Source organism: Schistosoma mansoni, chromosome 3 (assembly GCF_000237925.1).
Source record: "Schistosoma mansoni strain Puerto Rico chromosome 3, complete genome".
Taxonomy (NCBI): Eukaryota; Metazoa; Platyhelminthes; class Trematoda; order Strigeidida; family Schistosomatidae; genus Schistosoma; species Schistosoma mansoni.
In genome coordinates this window covers 16,465,465-16,482,637 of record NC_031497.1, presented here as the reverse complement: position 1 = coordinate 16,482,637, position 17,173 = coordinate 16,465,465, and the positions used below count along the sequence as shown (strand labels likewise).

General features: G+C 31.4%; 1 protein-coding gene across 1 annotated transcript in view; it reads right to left on the bottom strand.

Moving 5' to 3' along the window:
* Positions 1-9,808: 9,808 nt before the first annotated feature.
* Smp_156280 (hypothetical protein) overlaps positions 9,809-17,173 on the bottom strand; it is a gene marked incomplete at both ends in the record, with an annotated part of 10,964 nt that continues 3,599 nt past the window's right edge. Inside the window, 3 exons of the mRNA XM_018799419.1 lie at positions 9,809-10,393; positions 12,704-13,000; positions 13,958-14,197. Coding sequence (XP_018651210.1) covers positions 9,809-10,393; positions 12,704-13,000; positions 13,958-14,197 — 1,122 coding nt within the window. The remainder of the gene's footprint in view (positions 10,394-12,703; positions 13,001-13,957; positions 14,198-17,173) is intronic.

The window sequence follows — 17,173 nt, the reverse complement described above, 5'->3', positions numbered from 1 at the left end:
AGTAATACATTCTGAATGATTGACCTCCTGTACTTTTGATTCTTTTTTCAATCTTACATTTTCCGTTCGAAAAATACATTTTACTAATGATAACAGGAAAGCAACAGTTCCAAAAATTTTCTGTGGTATACAACATTCATGAAAATGAATATCGAGCAATCACATCACTTTTACATCACCTTTCATTACAGAAATTGATGAAAAGTTATTTCTATAGTTTGTGTCCCACGTCATACATTAAACAGTCATTTCATGATTCACCTTATAAAGGCAATACTTTCGTAATTATTTCACACTTATCAACCAAAAATGTTTGACTGAAAATTCGTGTATTTTCATTGATATTTTAGACATCGATAGATCTTGCAGAAAAGTTCATTGTGTTCCAAGTATTACATTTTATTGAAAATTGTAATAAAATTCGTTGGATGGATAACTAAATACTTGAATCCACATTTTAATTGGCAAGCATTACTCGTCTTGACACATACTTCGTTATCGGACTAATGAAGCTGATTAACTGTAAAAATAAATACTTATCAAATGGGAAATTATTATGCAACAAATTCTTGTCAGTGTAACGTTTGCTTTATTATTTGAGTGGTTAAAGTTCTTTTATATTTATTTCGGTATATTTGATTATATTTGATCATTCATATTGCTCTTAGTACACACTTACCATTTTATAGAAAAGTTCTTTTTTCTGAAACCAAAGGTCTTACGTTTCTACATATAATAATTCCTGACTCCAAATATGCTTACAGATATACGCATTTATATCATTCCAGATTATGTGTAGTAAAATTTGTTGTTATGGTTACATAAAATTCACGCATCAATATATTCTACTTTATTCTGCTTATCAAAGCTAGATTTTGTCTCTTTTAGAAATAATACAATAAAATTTTTCACTCACATATGAATAACTTAAGATATTCAATAAGTGAAAATTTTGCATTTTTTCGAGTACCTTTCCATACTGTCTATTTTATTCTGGTTGGTGTTTCCTAAGCAAGGTTGTTTTTGACGGGATAGGGTTGCTGACCTCATTTCTAAACCTCCTCTACTCTGGCTTAAGACCGACAGTAACCTTAGAAGAGTTACAAGCAGAGTTACAGTGCATTAGACCACAACCGTGATCAAAATAGTACAAGTATTTTTAAACAGTTGTCTACGTAAGATACTCAATGTCTGTTGCTCGGATTTCATCAGTAACAACCTACTATTGAAGAGAACAAACCAGTTCTCAGATGAAAGGGAAATTGAGAAAAAAACACTAGAATAATATATGATATGCAATAAAGAAATCATCAAACTACATCACGAAGCAAGTGTTAACTTGGAATGTTGAAGAGAAACAGAAAGGAGGATGACCGAAGAATACATTGCACTGACAATCGGGAGCAGACATGAAAAGCATGAACAGAAACTGGAACCAGGTGGAAATGATTGTCCGTGACAGAGTTTGATGGAGAATATTTGTTGGCAGTCTATGCTCCTCCACGAGGGCTAACAGGCGTAAGCAAGTAAATTCCAAACTTTTATTGTTTGACAGTAATATTTGATAGCTGATAATTTCAATTATTGTTCAAGAAAAGTATTACTTTCAACAAGATGCGTTATTAAATAAAACTGTTGAATAACACTCATTATTCAATTGATGAACTCATCTTGTTGAAACAACTTCAAGATTGATAAATGATCTGTAATGTTTTATAAATTCAAATGATTTAGGATTCTTTTAGTTCATATTATGAACCTCTGTACTGAGATTTAATGAATGAACTTAATAAAACCGTGAGTATAAAAAATACCGTGTCAGCTAAAATATTTAAATTAGTATATTTAGTATATATTTATCATATTTAGCTCAAAAATTTGACATATTTGAGAATAAACAATTGAGTTAACCTATGAAAAATGCTGATACACTCTATAGGGGAATAATTCCTTGTGATTGGTCTTGATTTGAGCTTAATCGTAAACTTGTTCACTTTATTCACTTAGTATTGTTTTTTTGTTTGAATCTTCCCATTGATGCTTAGGACTGGAACTGGTCAGTCTCTTATTGGCATATGTGCATACTGTACGTATTGTCTCGATATTGTCTTAAGTCACAAGCATTATAAGCAAAGATGGATAGTGCGAAGATTCAAAAAAAAAACAATACTAAGTGAATTCAAGCTTCACCCCATTGCACAAGCAAGTGGCAATCAGGAATCAATAGCTGAGTAGATAACGCGATGGCGTTTGAAGCGAAAGGTACTGGATTCGAGTAGTGGAGTGAACATCAACTCTGAGATAAAGGTACATCCAGCTGACGAGTCCCAAATAGGATGAAACGCTCATCCTGGATTCCACTGCTAGCCAATATCCATCTTTGTTCACTTTATGTTTTTGTACATATTTATTTTCAGCATTGTTGATTGTTATAATCTTGTTAAGAGATATTTTTTTCTTGTTTTTAATTTCCCTCATTTTGTTCTTTTATTTTGAGTTGTATATATATCCACTCTTTATGTTCTGCTAATCCAATCTTTGTGTTCTGCCAAATACTAATCTTCTTAATTCTTTATGTCTCTATCTTTTTTCTTTTTTCAAATTTATTTCACTGGATTATACTCTTTCAATAACATCTTCAAACCCTAATTTTTCACATTAATGCTTGTACTGTTACTACTTCTACCACTATGGGATTTGAATCGACAACTTCATCTCTGTGCTAATGTGGTATGGCAATTCGAACTGATGTACGTGCGTATGAAGTTCTACGTTGTGACTGACTGACTGTATATATTCAACGAAAATGTCATGTTTTTGGTCAGTTTAAAGACAAATAAACTTAAAATTACACTAATTTAACAAACATGGTAATATTGTCTGACGAATCAAACAACAGATTAACACATATTGAACCGATTAAGGTGATAAGAAAACAAAAAGCTGTGTAAATATATTTTGGGGAATCGTTCACAACCACTGAACAATGAAGACTGCATTATAAATTATGTTATTCTGCATATCATTACTGTAAAACTAATCAATATCTAAGTGAATTATGCACACATAGAGTTTAATAACATATAAGAACCAAATATGAACAATTCAATTTTTTTGATAAATGAACAGAAATTAAAAAAAGTATTTCTGACCTATCAGAAACGTAATTTCATCAAAATAATTATCATCATTCCCAATAAACTTAATCATTAACTGAAAATGATAGAAATATAATTAATAGACTGTATAATCGAAGATTAACCCACAGGATTAAATGAAGGACATAAATATTTTTCAACTGAGTATAGCTCAATGACATTTCCTTCTTATAAGAAAAGGTTGGTGAGATTATAATTTATGGGCGACCTTTGAGTGACGCTAAACTGACTTTAAGAGTGTCCACCTAATAACTAAGAATAAATGAGGGTTATAAATCAGTGTGAGGAATTCCAATTATGATTTACAGTTGATGGTTAAGGTTAAGAATTAGATTTAGGGTTATCATCACGAACTGACATCAGCTAGAGTTCCAAAACTCTATTTAGCCAATTGGATGAGTGAATTTCGCGCCAAAATCCGAAACCTGTTATCTTATATCTGATGGGTTTGTCCATAAATGATAGTCTCGCCAAAGGGTTTTATGAAGTTAACTTTCATCACAAATTGGTACTAGATGGAGAGGCTCTATATAACAGAATGCACTATATATATATATATATATATATATATATATATATATATTACTTCATCACAGATAAATGTGTTCATTTCACATAGAATTTAACCAAGGACATTTGTATAACATGATAAACACATGTTACTAAAATCACTAAGTTGAAATTCGACAGTTCATACTTCCGGTTTCAATCAATTCAATGATATATGTTTAATTAATGAAAATTGCAAACACCACCAACCATAGATTCTTGCCTAAACATGTTTATCTCATATGAATTCCCGCTTCCTGTATCCTATTTCCTGATCTTCCTATCTATGTTATAAGTAAAATAAGTCATAAAATGTGAAATAGTGATGTCTATATAAAAAATTACAACAGGAAATAATTTACAAACACGTCATAGTTACTAGAAAATTAATTATGGTAAAGATACATTTCATTTGAATGGATTATTTATGATGATAAATACACTTTAAAATAATAAATTATCGGAAAATTATTAAAATAGCCACGCAGCAAACTGAACATGATATGTTTGATTTGTTAGGCTATTGATAAAAAATAATGTTCAGGAGGAATTTGTTTGACCAGTTTCATCGTCCCTAGTAATATTATATAAATAAAACCTTATCGGACTCCTCAGCAATGTGCATCCACAATCTCGCTTGCGGGATGCCGGCTCAGTGCTCTGGAAGTTCAATTGTTAGCGCAGCGAGGCCGATAGGTCCTGAGTTCGAATTCTGCGAGCGAGATGGTGGATGAGCACTGCTGGGGAGTTCCATACTAGGACGAAACAGGCATCGAATGTTTCCAAGTTTTTCATGGTGGTTTAACTTTAATTGACTCATGAATTCAACTATTAAATCACTAAAATCTCCACAAAACTCCATTCTGATAAAAAAAACACCTTATCATTCAATAAACAACTTTCTGAAATATGAAACATGGCTTCAACACAATCATCTTAAATAATAAATCTTCATTGTCATGGGAATATTATTCGTTTTAAAGTGGAAAATTTGTAAGACACTAAACTATTTCATTTTTATGATACAAAAGTAATTGAAATCCTTTTAATTCTCTTCATTTCATTTCCTATTGTCAAACATCTTATTTAGATTTAAAACTTTTATTTGACAGAAAAATCCTACATTTAAACAAAATCATATGCTGAGTCAGATCATATGTTACTGTGGTGTTTATATGAATCAAGGATTTCTTTGTATTGATGACTGTTTCAATTTTGAATTCCAAATACAGTACATTCGTTCGTGCTCATCCAATACTTCTTGATGAAATTGCGTCATTGCTGCGATTACTAGTTCATACTATAATTCAAATACTTCAAATCATTACAATATGATCAGAAGGGGTTTTGTGGAGATTTCAGTATTTTCATAGTCGAAAGCATGAGTCAATTGAAGCCATACCACCAAGGAAAACCTGGAAGCACTAGACGGCCATTTCGTCCTATTGTGGGACTCCTCGTTACAATATGATCAATGTAAAAATATAATGAATAGTTAGTAAGATTGTATAGTTGAGTAGAGTATTTTCTTCATTGTGAAAGAAGTTACAATACTTATGTAATTATCTTTGGATGACTGCATCATAATTCTCTTCACTAATTATCATTATTTTCCTACAAACCGTTTTCAAATAGACAATATTGAACAAATGTCACATTCTCAAACACGGTGCACTTTCAACTCAATCAAAAACCAAAGTATGTGGATTCAGACTTTCTCATTCGTTGAAATTCACTTCTTGACATTCCCATCTCCAATCACTTGTTGGTACCAAACTTCCAATGAACGCTTCCAGAATATTGCCTCCACAGCACGTAAAATTTTGATACTTAATTAATTTAAATCATGATCATGAAGCATCTTTGAAAAACATACCTGGAATCCATGAGGCTGTGATTAAGTGGTCTAGTGATGTGGTTGAACGTAATAATAAGTAAAATTGGTCCACCTCACCTAGTTTAAAAACAAAATTTTGACCTTAAAACTTATTCAAAATCATGTAATCCTATAAGTGTTAGATAATTTATTCGTAAAGATGTCCTGATAACAGACCGATATATAAAAGACGTCTGTTTCTATTTGAACACTTAAATAATTTTTCGGGGACACAACTGCTATAAATTCAATAAGTGGGAACTATGTTTTGTCAAAAACATTGAGGGATTCCATTGTTTCTACCCTATGTCTTGTGTCATCTAAATATCTAGAAAGCAAACTATAAGAAGCTTCTATCCCACATAATGACTACGTCCTGCAAAACGTTTGAAAAGGTCGATTGTACCATCATCCTTGTCTACTAATATAACTGCTATGCCAAATATATACTAAACTATGCACAACGTTTGGGATAACACGAGGAGGAAATCTTGTAACTTTCGATTGTGTTGATAAACTTGATGTCTTATACAAGATGATAACTTTAATAAAACAATATATTCAGGTAACTTAGTTGTTTAGCCTTTTGTTTATTATCGTTACCACTAAAAATTCTTTTTCTTATTCAAATCCATATGTTAGATCACATTACTTGTTTCGGGTGAATGAAGAGCTTAAAAATTTTTAAGTGAAACATAATACTTCCAACCTAAAATAATCCAAATTTATTGTTGGGTTTTCCGACTAAATTATGTAGGAAATTCACTACTGAGTTGTATATTTATTCATTTGAAGATAGATTAATGAAGTTATAACCATAGTTTAGAAAGTATTCAGCTCTACAATATAGATTAACGACTACTTTTAAATAAATTTGATATACCATTAACAAAAAATAAGTAATGTATATGGTTCGCTAAAGACATTTTTTATATATGTGTGTATGTGTATCTAATGATTCGATAAAAAGCGAAGAGTGCATTAGGTAGTCATGAACAGTATCATCTAATACGGAATCCTGTTTTGCCCATTCACCATCATTTATTGATTAGGCTAAATTTGGTCCTAAACTTTATCAAATTTTGTTGATATCATATCTTGCGCCTTCTTCCTTTTATTATGAACTGTTACCCCTTTTTGAAGATTCACTTGAGTTTCATCAATCCAAATATATCAACAATTTTACAATCACATTGTAGTGGTTGATATTCGATATTATCCTTAAACCTCGTATATTGTTCGTCCTGATAACCATGCTAGTCGAATGAGCGAGCGAGTGATCGAGTCAATGAACGAGTGTGCGAGTCAACGGGTTAGCGAGTAAGTGAGCAGGATTATGATGTACAAATACAATACATAATGAAATGAATAAATCATCGATTCAATTAAGCGATTAATAGTAAGGCCAGCAAAATGAATACATGTATAGGCAGCAAGTAATGTTCAAGCGTACACAATAAAGGTACAATGTTATAGATAGGTTGTTATAGTACGAATGACTCTGTCCGTTAAATAAGTTAACAAAAGTGCTTAACCAAGTTAGATTTGTACAAACTCAATCTTATGTGAGCTACGATAATATTATTCTTTGCAATTTCATAGTTTTAGAAACTGATACAAAACCTTGAGATAAAATGATAGGTTTAAATATTTTTGTAAACCATCCTGTGCTTGCTCTATTGGAAATTATCAAAGAAACTAAATGTATTCAATTTAAAAAATGATTAATAAACAAAGATGAACAGTGACTAGCAGTGGAATCCAAAACGTGCATTTCGTCCTATTTATGACTCATCAGCTGGATGTACCTGCATCTCAGAATTTATGTTCACTCCACTACTCGAACCCAGTATATTTTGCTTCAAATGCCACTGAGTTATCCACTTAGCTACTGGGTCCTGATAGCCACTTGCTTGTGCAATGGGGTGAAGATTAAATTCACTTGGTATTATTTGTTTGAATCTTTCCATTGACGTTTAGGACTGGGATTGATAAGTCTCTTATTGGCATATGTACATCCGGTGCGAATTGCTAGCCACCATCCATGTTTGCTTATAGCGCTTGTAACTTAAGGCAATATTGAGGCAATCCTCACAGTATTTACACATGCCAATAAGAGACTGATGTATTGCAGTCATGAATATCAATGGGAAGATTGAACTAAACAAAACCAAGTAAATTTAAACTGCTTAATATTTGGTAATATAGTTATTATTACCAAAATAATTGTAAATAGTCATAAGGAAGATTCCCTTTGCATTATATTATCAGTTGAATATGATAACAGCTTTGGTTAGCTTCATTAATCAAATATCACTAGAAATTATGTGATTAGCTAATAATAATTGCTAATTATTCATCACAGTTCATTTCAGTTGGCTGATTATTACATAGATTTTACAGTTAGTAATATCTGCTTTACATAATTTGTAATGATAGTTGACTGGGTAATGAAAAGACCAGCCCAAACCTGAAAATTTCAAATGAATTGAGTATTGGATAGATTGTTACTAATCAATATAATATATTTGTAATACCCCAATGAGTAGAAAAATTAAATTTTCTGACTTTTCTTAACTCACTGTAAGCCACTTATTCAGAGAATATATTAGTTATTTTAATTAGTACAAGTTTATACTCTAGAAAGGAACAAAGAAAAAATCTTTAGTAAGATCAATCAAAAAACAGATCTGATCAACTCAAAGCCATGCCCCCCCCTGTCACAGTGATTTATATGTGGCATGCTTGTGTTTTCGTGTATGGTATTGGGTGAAAAATTTGACATTTTAATATCAAAGGATAGAGTAAACAACAGAAGAAACAAGATTATTATAACTGAAGGGGATTAAAAAAGAGAGGAAACATATAGTTAACATCTCATAGTCTAATGATGTTTTGACTTTGTAAATACTACAGTAAGCCCTTAGGTTTCAGATTTGTTAGAAATGAATAATTATGAGTGTTAGTTGCATATGCCCATAGGTTATTATAAACCACCTACATAATAATGATTAACTCAAACCGAAAAAAATATAATGGTTAGCATAATCTTTTTCATTTCCTATCTTTTCAAGAAGCGAGAGATGAACACATTGGAATCCACGCATCTAATGCATGATGGCTGGAAAATTAGTTACATCAAGTAACTGAGTATGGGCACCAGATACTGACTAAAAACATTTATAAGATATATTTGCAGATAATTAAAATTTTTATTCACGTTAAACAGAAATTTGTTACAACATCATACAATTAGTGCTGAGAATACCTTGCTCTAATAACATTTATAGCATGGAATAACGAAAATTCTATTCTTATTCACGAAGTTATTGAGTTTTAAGATAGTGAACGAGCGGCTGTACAGTGCTCTTACTTCTCAATGAGTTACAAATCTCCTTAAAAGCTGTTTGTCTTGAGTAGCTGGAGCACATCGGATAAAAATGAGTATGAAGACTAACAGTTACACTAGTAGTTATTTATTATTATTTATAAAAATAATCAATAACAATAAACATTTTCTCTACTCACTGGCCTTTCGGGGCGGGATGTTAAGGAAGAAATTGAAACAGCGTCCTAATTAGTACCAGCTTTCAACATAAACAAGGATTTATTAAATGATATACACCAATCATTTCTCAAACCTTAAGTTGGAAACTATTGATTAAACCATTTGTATTATCAGTGTTCTCTCTAAATTACTACTCACATTTGATTTATTCAACACAAAAATTCGGTATTAGTGTAGTATTAAGACAAACCTAGTACCATGTAACATTCAATTAAGACTAAATTTTCTAACTATAACCTTCATGAAAAGTTTTACAAATCACATTTCAATCGATTCCGAATGAACAAGTAAGAATAATTTCCTCCATCTTGTGTTTATTTCAAATGATGTAGAAAGCAGTAAAGTAAATTCATATCATTTACAAAATCCAATAAAAAATGAGTCAACATCCATTTTCAGATAACTTTGAAAACGTATTAACTTTTAATTGAGTTATAAGAAAGTTAATATAGATTTCAAAGCAAAGGTTTTAGCTGGTATTTAAAAGATTATACAAAGCCTACATTGGATTGTTTTACTTAAAACAAAAATTTTTGGATGATAAATGCAAAGAATAAATGCCATATTCAAAATTAAATAAGTAGTCATTATACATAATGCTTAAATAAAACTTTTCAAATCTAAGAAAGTAATTGAAAACTATGAAAGAATAAAACTTTAAAATTTCTCAGATTGTCTATCTTTCCAAAGAGTCTTGTTAAACCATTCACGAGTAAAAGAATTTGATGATGTAATTGGTTCTTCAATTCTTGATAAATCATCTAAAGAACTTTTCCAATTATTTTTTAAATATACATTATCATGTGTTGAAAGGTAATTCTTGTTTTCATTTTGTTTTGAAGTAGTTATATCAATTGGTGATAAAGGTGTTATATCATCTGGAAGTTTTACAGTTTTAAAATCTGAATTTGTAACAACAGGTCTTTTAAATTTAGCTTGTGCTAGTCGAACATATTGTAAACGCTTGCCTGATAAATCTTGAATATCACAGAGTTCTGGTAATACTTCATTTTGTTGTATATCGGATCGTTTCCCCAACAGTCCAGACCATAGACCACAATAAGCACTAGCTAAACTTAACTGTTCAGAGTCCAATTTATGTTCTTCAACTGAACATTCATTGAAATTGCTGTTATTTAACACTTCTTGGCTGATCACTCGGTTATCAAATTTAAGCAATTTTAAATCAGGTGACTTTGATCGAGTATAATCTTTTTCTATTGAATTAATCAGTAACAAGACCTGAAATCAAAGTAGAAATTAACCATTAACTTCTGTTTTGTACACGTCTTTTAAGACATTTGCGATTATCTGTTCCCGATTAAACCACATTAGACTCATTTAATTACTATAATTAAACTTCATATATTATTACTTATATATTTGAATACGTGTCTATTATTAAAAGCTAGAATTTGCCACGAAACACAGGTGAATGGACTCTATCTTACAATGTGAAAACAGCTAACGTTGTAGAATAATGAAACTTTATTTCTTTTCATCTACTCTGTCTTCCAAATATTCACTAATTCTTTAAATAAAATATTTCAGTATTTTTCATAGTTGAAATCATGAGTCAATTGAAGCTAGACTACCATGGAAAACCTGGAAGCACTGGACGACCGTTTCGTCCTATTATGAGACTCCTCAGCAGTGCGCATCCACGATCCCGCACTCGCGAGATTCGAATCCACAAAACCCCTTCTGATTAAAATATTTCGTATTTTAAGTTCAACTGTTATTTTTTTGATGATTAATTTGCTGTTACTTCTACATTTCTTCTTTCAGTTTTTCTCCATTATTTTTTCACTTAACTACAACAATACGTTATCATTTACTTTAATGAACATCTATATTTTGTTATTTTTCCAATTATTAAGATTATTATTGTCCTCTAACTCCCTCCCCCCAAATCTATCGGTTCTTCCGTTCAAATGATTGTTCCTACTTTAAATTTTCAAGATATCTTGTTTTACAATTATTTTTTCACTATCACCATTATTATAATCAATTAACCATTGGGTTTTGTAATTACTACCAACTTTATCATTTTGTCTACCCTATTAATATGTATATTCCTACTGGCTTGACATCATTAGGATCTCACTCACTTACATTGTTTCTATATAAGTTGAATATGTTTAATTATGGAAATTGATTTCAGCTATCTCTCACCAGTCGATTAAATAACTTTACAATATTATATTGGTAAAATGCTTAATTGAAAATATTTTTCAGTATTTGGAAGAGTTAATTGAAAATAATTAGTCCACTTGACCATATAATGTTATTTATTCTTGCTTTATAAAAGATTTTAACAGTTGAGATCATAAATCAATTGAAGCTAGACCACCATGGAAAACCTGGAAGCACTGGACGTCCGTTTCGTTCTAAAATTACTACGATATCCAAAAAGCCCTTTTCTGATATTAATCAACATATGCTCACTAGTGACTGTCTTCAAGAGGTATTTCCCAAAGTTCTAGTGAGAAGCAGTGACCAGTGGAGTTTAACCAGGTCTGTTGTGAGATAGTAACTCAAGAAAGACATTGGTGGATGTGTCGCTCGATTTCGTGGATCAGTTGAGGTTAGATATTAACACCATTGGATGCAGGCCAGCTCGGTGGTCTAGAGGTCCTGCGTTCGAATCTCGCGAGGCGGGATAATGGATGAGCACTGCTGAGGAGTCCCGTAATAGGACGAAACGGTCGTCCAGTGCTTCCAGGTTTTCCATGGTAGTCTAGCTTCAATAGATTCATGATATCACCTGTTAAAGTTACTATAATATCCACAAAACCCCTTCTGATATTATAAAACATTATCAAGGGAAATGATTTCATGAGACTGTATATTATTTATCCAACAACATCATGAAAAATGGTTTATTATGTGAATGATATAAATTATCTTAATAAATCAAGTGAAATTAACAAATCACATTCACCACTTACAATATTTCACCAGCTGCCCTAGAATTATGAATACTTTACGGTATGGTATAGTGATATTTCTATTCAGTTTAGGATTTTATACTATAAATATCAAAATGGTAGTTTATATCAGCTAACAGTGATTTAAATGAATTTAAAAATTTTACCCTATTCTTGTTTGTTTATTTCAGTGAACCTTTTTATCACAAATAGAGGAAAAGGAAAGTGCTCTGCCTTTTGAAGTGATAAGTATATAACTCTCTTATTATCAATAATAATAATAACATCTATGTTTAATAGACGAATTGTAAATTGATTACATGTGAGTAGTGGGTTCCATCGCGAGTCAATATTTAAAAACCAGATGCAAGCATTGATAAGACGTTGAATCAAGGAGACCATCTGTCAACAGAGGTTGATCAATATACTCCAGAAATGTAAACAATGGAAAATTTTCAACCCTTATAAATGATTATATCTCATAGATATTTTTTAAGTAAAAGATTTCAAAGGCATTATTTGTCTATCAAATAAACTTGGGCAGGAGTAGTAACCGAAATTATATGTTGATGAACAAACATTTTAGAATAAAAAACAAATAAATGGTGATATAACTACATACATTTGACCATATTTCATAAGTCGCTCTAGCTTTCAGAGACTTGACTCCTTCACAAGCTAAATCTGAATGTTCAGTAAAAAGAACTGGATAGAGAGAAAACAGAATTTCTATGACAAAATTCGAACTCAATCCTGTTACTCTGCTGAATTTCAGTTGTCTGTTTGTCTCCAAATTTGTATAAGAATTTTGCATTCCTTTGGAGGTATGTTCTTCCATTTTGCCAAGTGATTTTGGTGAAGTAGGCTGTGATGTGACTCGCTCATGAACTGAATTGTCTTGTTTTTCATTTTCGCTTACCTAAGATAAGAATTGTCAAAAACTACAAAATAGTATTGATATCTATAGGTTGAGTGACTACATGTTTATTTTAAAATAAATATAATAAAAATAAGGGGACTCAGATCGCTGTCTTATACAGTCTTATACAGGCAAAAAGCTAAAAACTATTCAGTTCATAACTTTGAGGCATTTAAAGTGATTATATACAAAACGCTGGGACCAAAATGTCAGTCATGCAAATTGGTACAGACCTCTGTATGAAGATGAGAAGTACATAACTTTAATCAACTTAGTTTTTCGCTCACTTCCACCTGAGATAGATGGTTTGTTTATTGCCGTATACTTTATGAAAAGGCTTACATATTCGTTCAGGTAATGAATTAGTCAAGAAGTTACATGTACCTATCACGATAAAGCAATGATTTCACACTCTATATGAAGATAAATAGTCAGAACTGGGTAACTGTTTAGGACTTACGTACTTCATAGTCAGTCCTCCTATCATAGAATTTAAGCAAATGAACTAATGTAACTTGTTCATGATTTAATGAACACTAACCTACAATGAACAATCCCCTGGCCAATTAATTAGAAGCCTAACTTGAATAACCTTATATATATGTAAAATGGTAAATCAGACCAAGGAAGAAATGTACTTTGCTCCAAAAACAATTTATGTGTCAACAAATATTCCAAATTTTATTATATCAAGAAACGAAGGAATGAAATGATATATAAAACACTGAATTTATATTATTAACAAATCCAACTTTATTTATGAGTAAAACATCTAAATGAGTGAGTTTCTTTTGTGTGGTAGTTAACAAACGTTTGCCTTCATATCAGATAATGTATATTCCGGATTCGCTTACGACTTTTGGGAAATTACAATCTGGAAGTTTTGAGTAGCTGATATTTAGACTATATTATGTGAAAGATATAAAACAGCTATGATAATAACAATGTAAAACCTACATTTTCTAGTTTCATGGAATTCGTATCACAAGTATGCCCATCGTCATCCACCAAATCAGATTCTTCAAATTGTAAGGGCATATTCTCTGAATATTGGTTGCTGAAAGGATTAAACAAACAAGCCAATTTACATAATGATATTCTTGACTGTTTCGAGACACATGATGGAGAGTATGCACTGTATTCTTTCATCAGTGCAGTCAATATGTGCATACGATTGCGCGAATTAAATGTATATTCCTGAAAAAAAAAACAATATTAAAGAAAATGAATCAACCCTATGTGTCTTCTTAATATTTTTACTGTGATTTATACACTTAGATAAAAGTACGACAAAACAACTTCTTACTAAACTAATCGTTGTTATTTTCTGTTGGAATACGATACAGTTATATCTGCGAAATAAGAACCCCAAGACAGGTACAAATGAAGACTTATTAAACCTGAAACACGACGACGACGACCCTAATCAAGAATACACTCAATAAATATTGATTGTACACCCATTTTCATTATTAATTAGGATGAAATCACATACATGAAAAACAATGAGTTATAACAAATCACATACTGCATGTCCTGCTGAGCATAGTTCATATTAGTTTAATACAAGAATGTCATATGTTATACAAAATATCATACGGGAAAACAAAACAAACACTATACAAAGTAATTATCAAACTGAATTAAAATGGAAGTAATGATGAAAAAAAGTCACAATGAGTAAAAGAATGTAATTTGGTCTTTTTATCCTGTCATATCGGATACATTATTCACAATCAAAGATTTATACACAAATTTTGGAGGGAATTATTCAGATAATTATGTCAAGTTATTCATCATTACATCAAGTTCTATAAAAAGCTTTTCTATGAACGGCTTTGTGAACAGTTACTATTCTAATCACCATTTGGTATATTGTATCGCATGATATCACTTCAACAAACTCATCCTTTTCAACTTCAAGGATTTCGTTAGCAATCATCATGAAAATCTTAAACAAAACTTTATGGGTACAATTTGACAGTAAACCGATTCAGTGGCCAATTTCTGGAGTGAATGAATATAACGAATCACAAAAATGACTCGAACTGTATTATTGTGAAAATATACTAACTAACTAACTTACTTACTCCTGTTACGTCTCGTAGAGGAGCATAGACCGCCAACCAACACTACATCAAACTATGTCATGGACAATCATTTCCACCTGGTTCCAGTTCCTATTCACACTTTTCGTGTCTGCTCCCAATTGTCGGTGCAATGTGTTCTTCGGTTATCCTCCTTTCTCTTTCCATTCAACATTCCAGTTTATTACTTGCTTCATGATACAGTTTGATGATTTCCTCAATGAATGTCTTATCCAATTCTAGTGTCCCTTCCCAATTTCCTTTTCGTCTGAGAGCTGGTTTGTTCTCTCCAATAGTAGGTTGTTACTGATGGAATCCGGTCAACAGACATTGAGTATATTGAATAGACAAGTGTATAGAAATATATGTGCACTTTGAAGATTGTTGTGGTAGTTCTGCAAGTTTCAGCTCTATAAAGTAAGACTGTGTTGGCATTCGTATTGAAGATTGTGACTTTTATGTTTTTTGAGAGTTGTTTTGACTTCCATATGTTCCTCAATTGTAGGAATATGGTCATCTTTTGACAATCCTTGCATTTAGGTCTGCATCAGATCCTCCTTGTCCATGGATGGTGCTTCCGGATAATGGACAGTCACCACCTCTTCCTGAGCTTCTCCACCAAGGGTGATTGCATTAGTGTTCCGTGTGTTGTATTTGAGAATCTTGCTTTTTTATTTGTTTTTGTTGAAACCTGTTAATACAGAGGCCGCTGCGACACTAGTTGTCTTCATCTGCATTTGTTGATGTCTGCGGGATAGAAGAGTCAGGTCATCTGTGAAGTTCAAATCTTTTGATTGATTCCATTGTGTCCATACTTTCCCTTAGATAACCTATTTCGACATGTACCTGTCCACTACCCAGATTTTATAGGCAAGAAATCAGTCTGATCCAAAAGTAACATCGTGTGAGTGAGGTTATGGAAAAAAGATTATTAGCGTCACCTGTCCCTTCAGGACAATTTAAAGTCAAATGAGGATTTTATTTTATTATTTTCGATTTCTTATTAATCAATATGATTTAACTTACTAATGGATAACATCATATAAAAACGGAAATGGTAATTTGAACTTAACTCTTTCAAATCGATAATTGATATCGATGAATTAAAATATAATAAAAGTTTTTCTACTTATTTTCTTAAATATAATCTTTTGTGAGGTAACTCTAGAAGAACATATGTGTCCCAAAGGTCGTTTATATTTCAAATCTATCATTTTGAATGTGTATATAGAACAGACCAGCAGCATTTAATTTAACAAAGCCAGTACCTTAAGTGATATGTGTCAATAAAATGAAATTTAAGTGAACGACTAAAGTCCAGAAAGTTTTCAACCGATGTAAGAACAACCTTTATTACACTCTGAAACCCACTTATAATTACAAAGTAAATCTCAGCGGTACTCATTGTGTTAAAAAAGATAAAAATTGGGAATTCATAAGTTGGCTGTATAGTTACTCCTTTCAAAACCTCTCACCTCGAATTTATTGGCGGATTAGGCAAGCGGTTTCAATGAATATATGAAAGTTTTAGTAGGACGAACAAAAGCCGACGATGAAAAGCATTTAATGTCATTACATTTGATACTGATTTGATTAGTAATGATGGAATTTTCTAAAATGATTGACTGTATCACTTGTGAAACATTAATGAAGTCAATCTGCCAAACGTATATTTAAAGCAGAATATGTTCAAAAACATTTCATAATTACTTTACATCAAATCTACCAACTAATACCAATTATATTCAGAATAGAAATGTTTTATAGCTAGTAAAACAGGAATCTCCTAGGTAACAAGTTCATACTTCCTGTGAAACAACTTGACAAAATATGAAGTATTAACTTTCACAGATTTTGTGAGGTCTTGCATCAATGTCATGTGAGTCAAACAGACTAACAAAAAACTAATTGTTGTTTTCAGTAAATTTCTTTTATTCAGTGAACATAATTCATAATAAATTAAAATTTCTATATAAACTACTTACCTTTTCATAGGTTATGGTAAATTTTATATTATGCGTTATTTATACGTCAATCATAGACAATATACGTTATCGTTGAAAGCATGAGTCAATGGAAGCTAGAC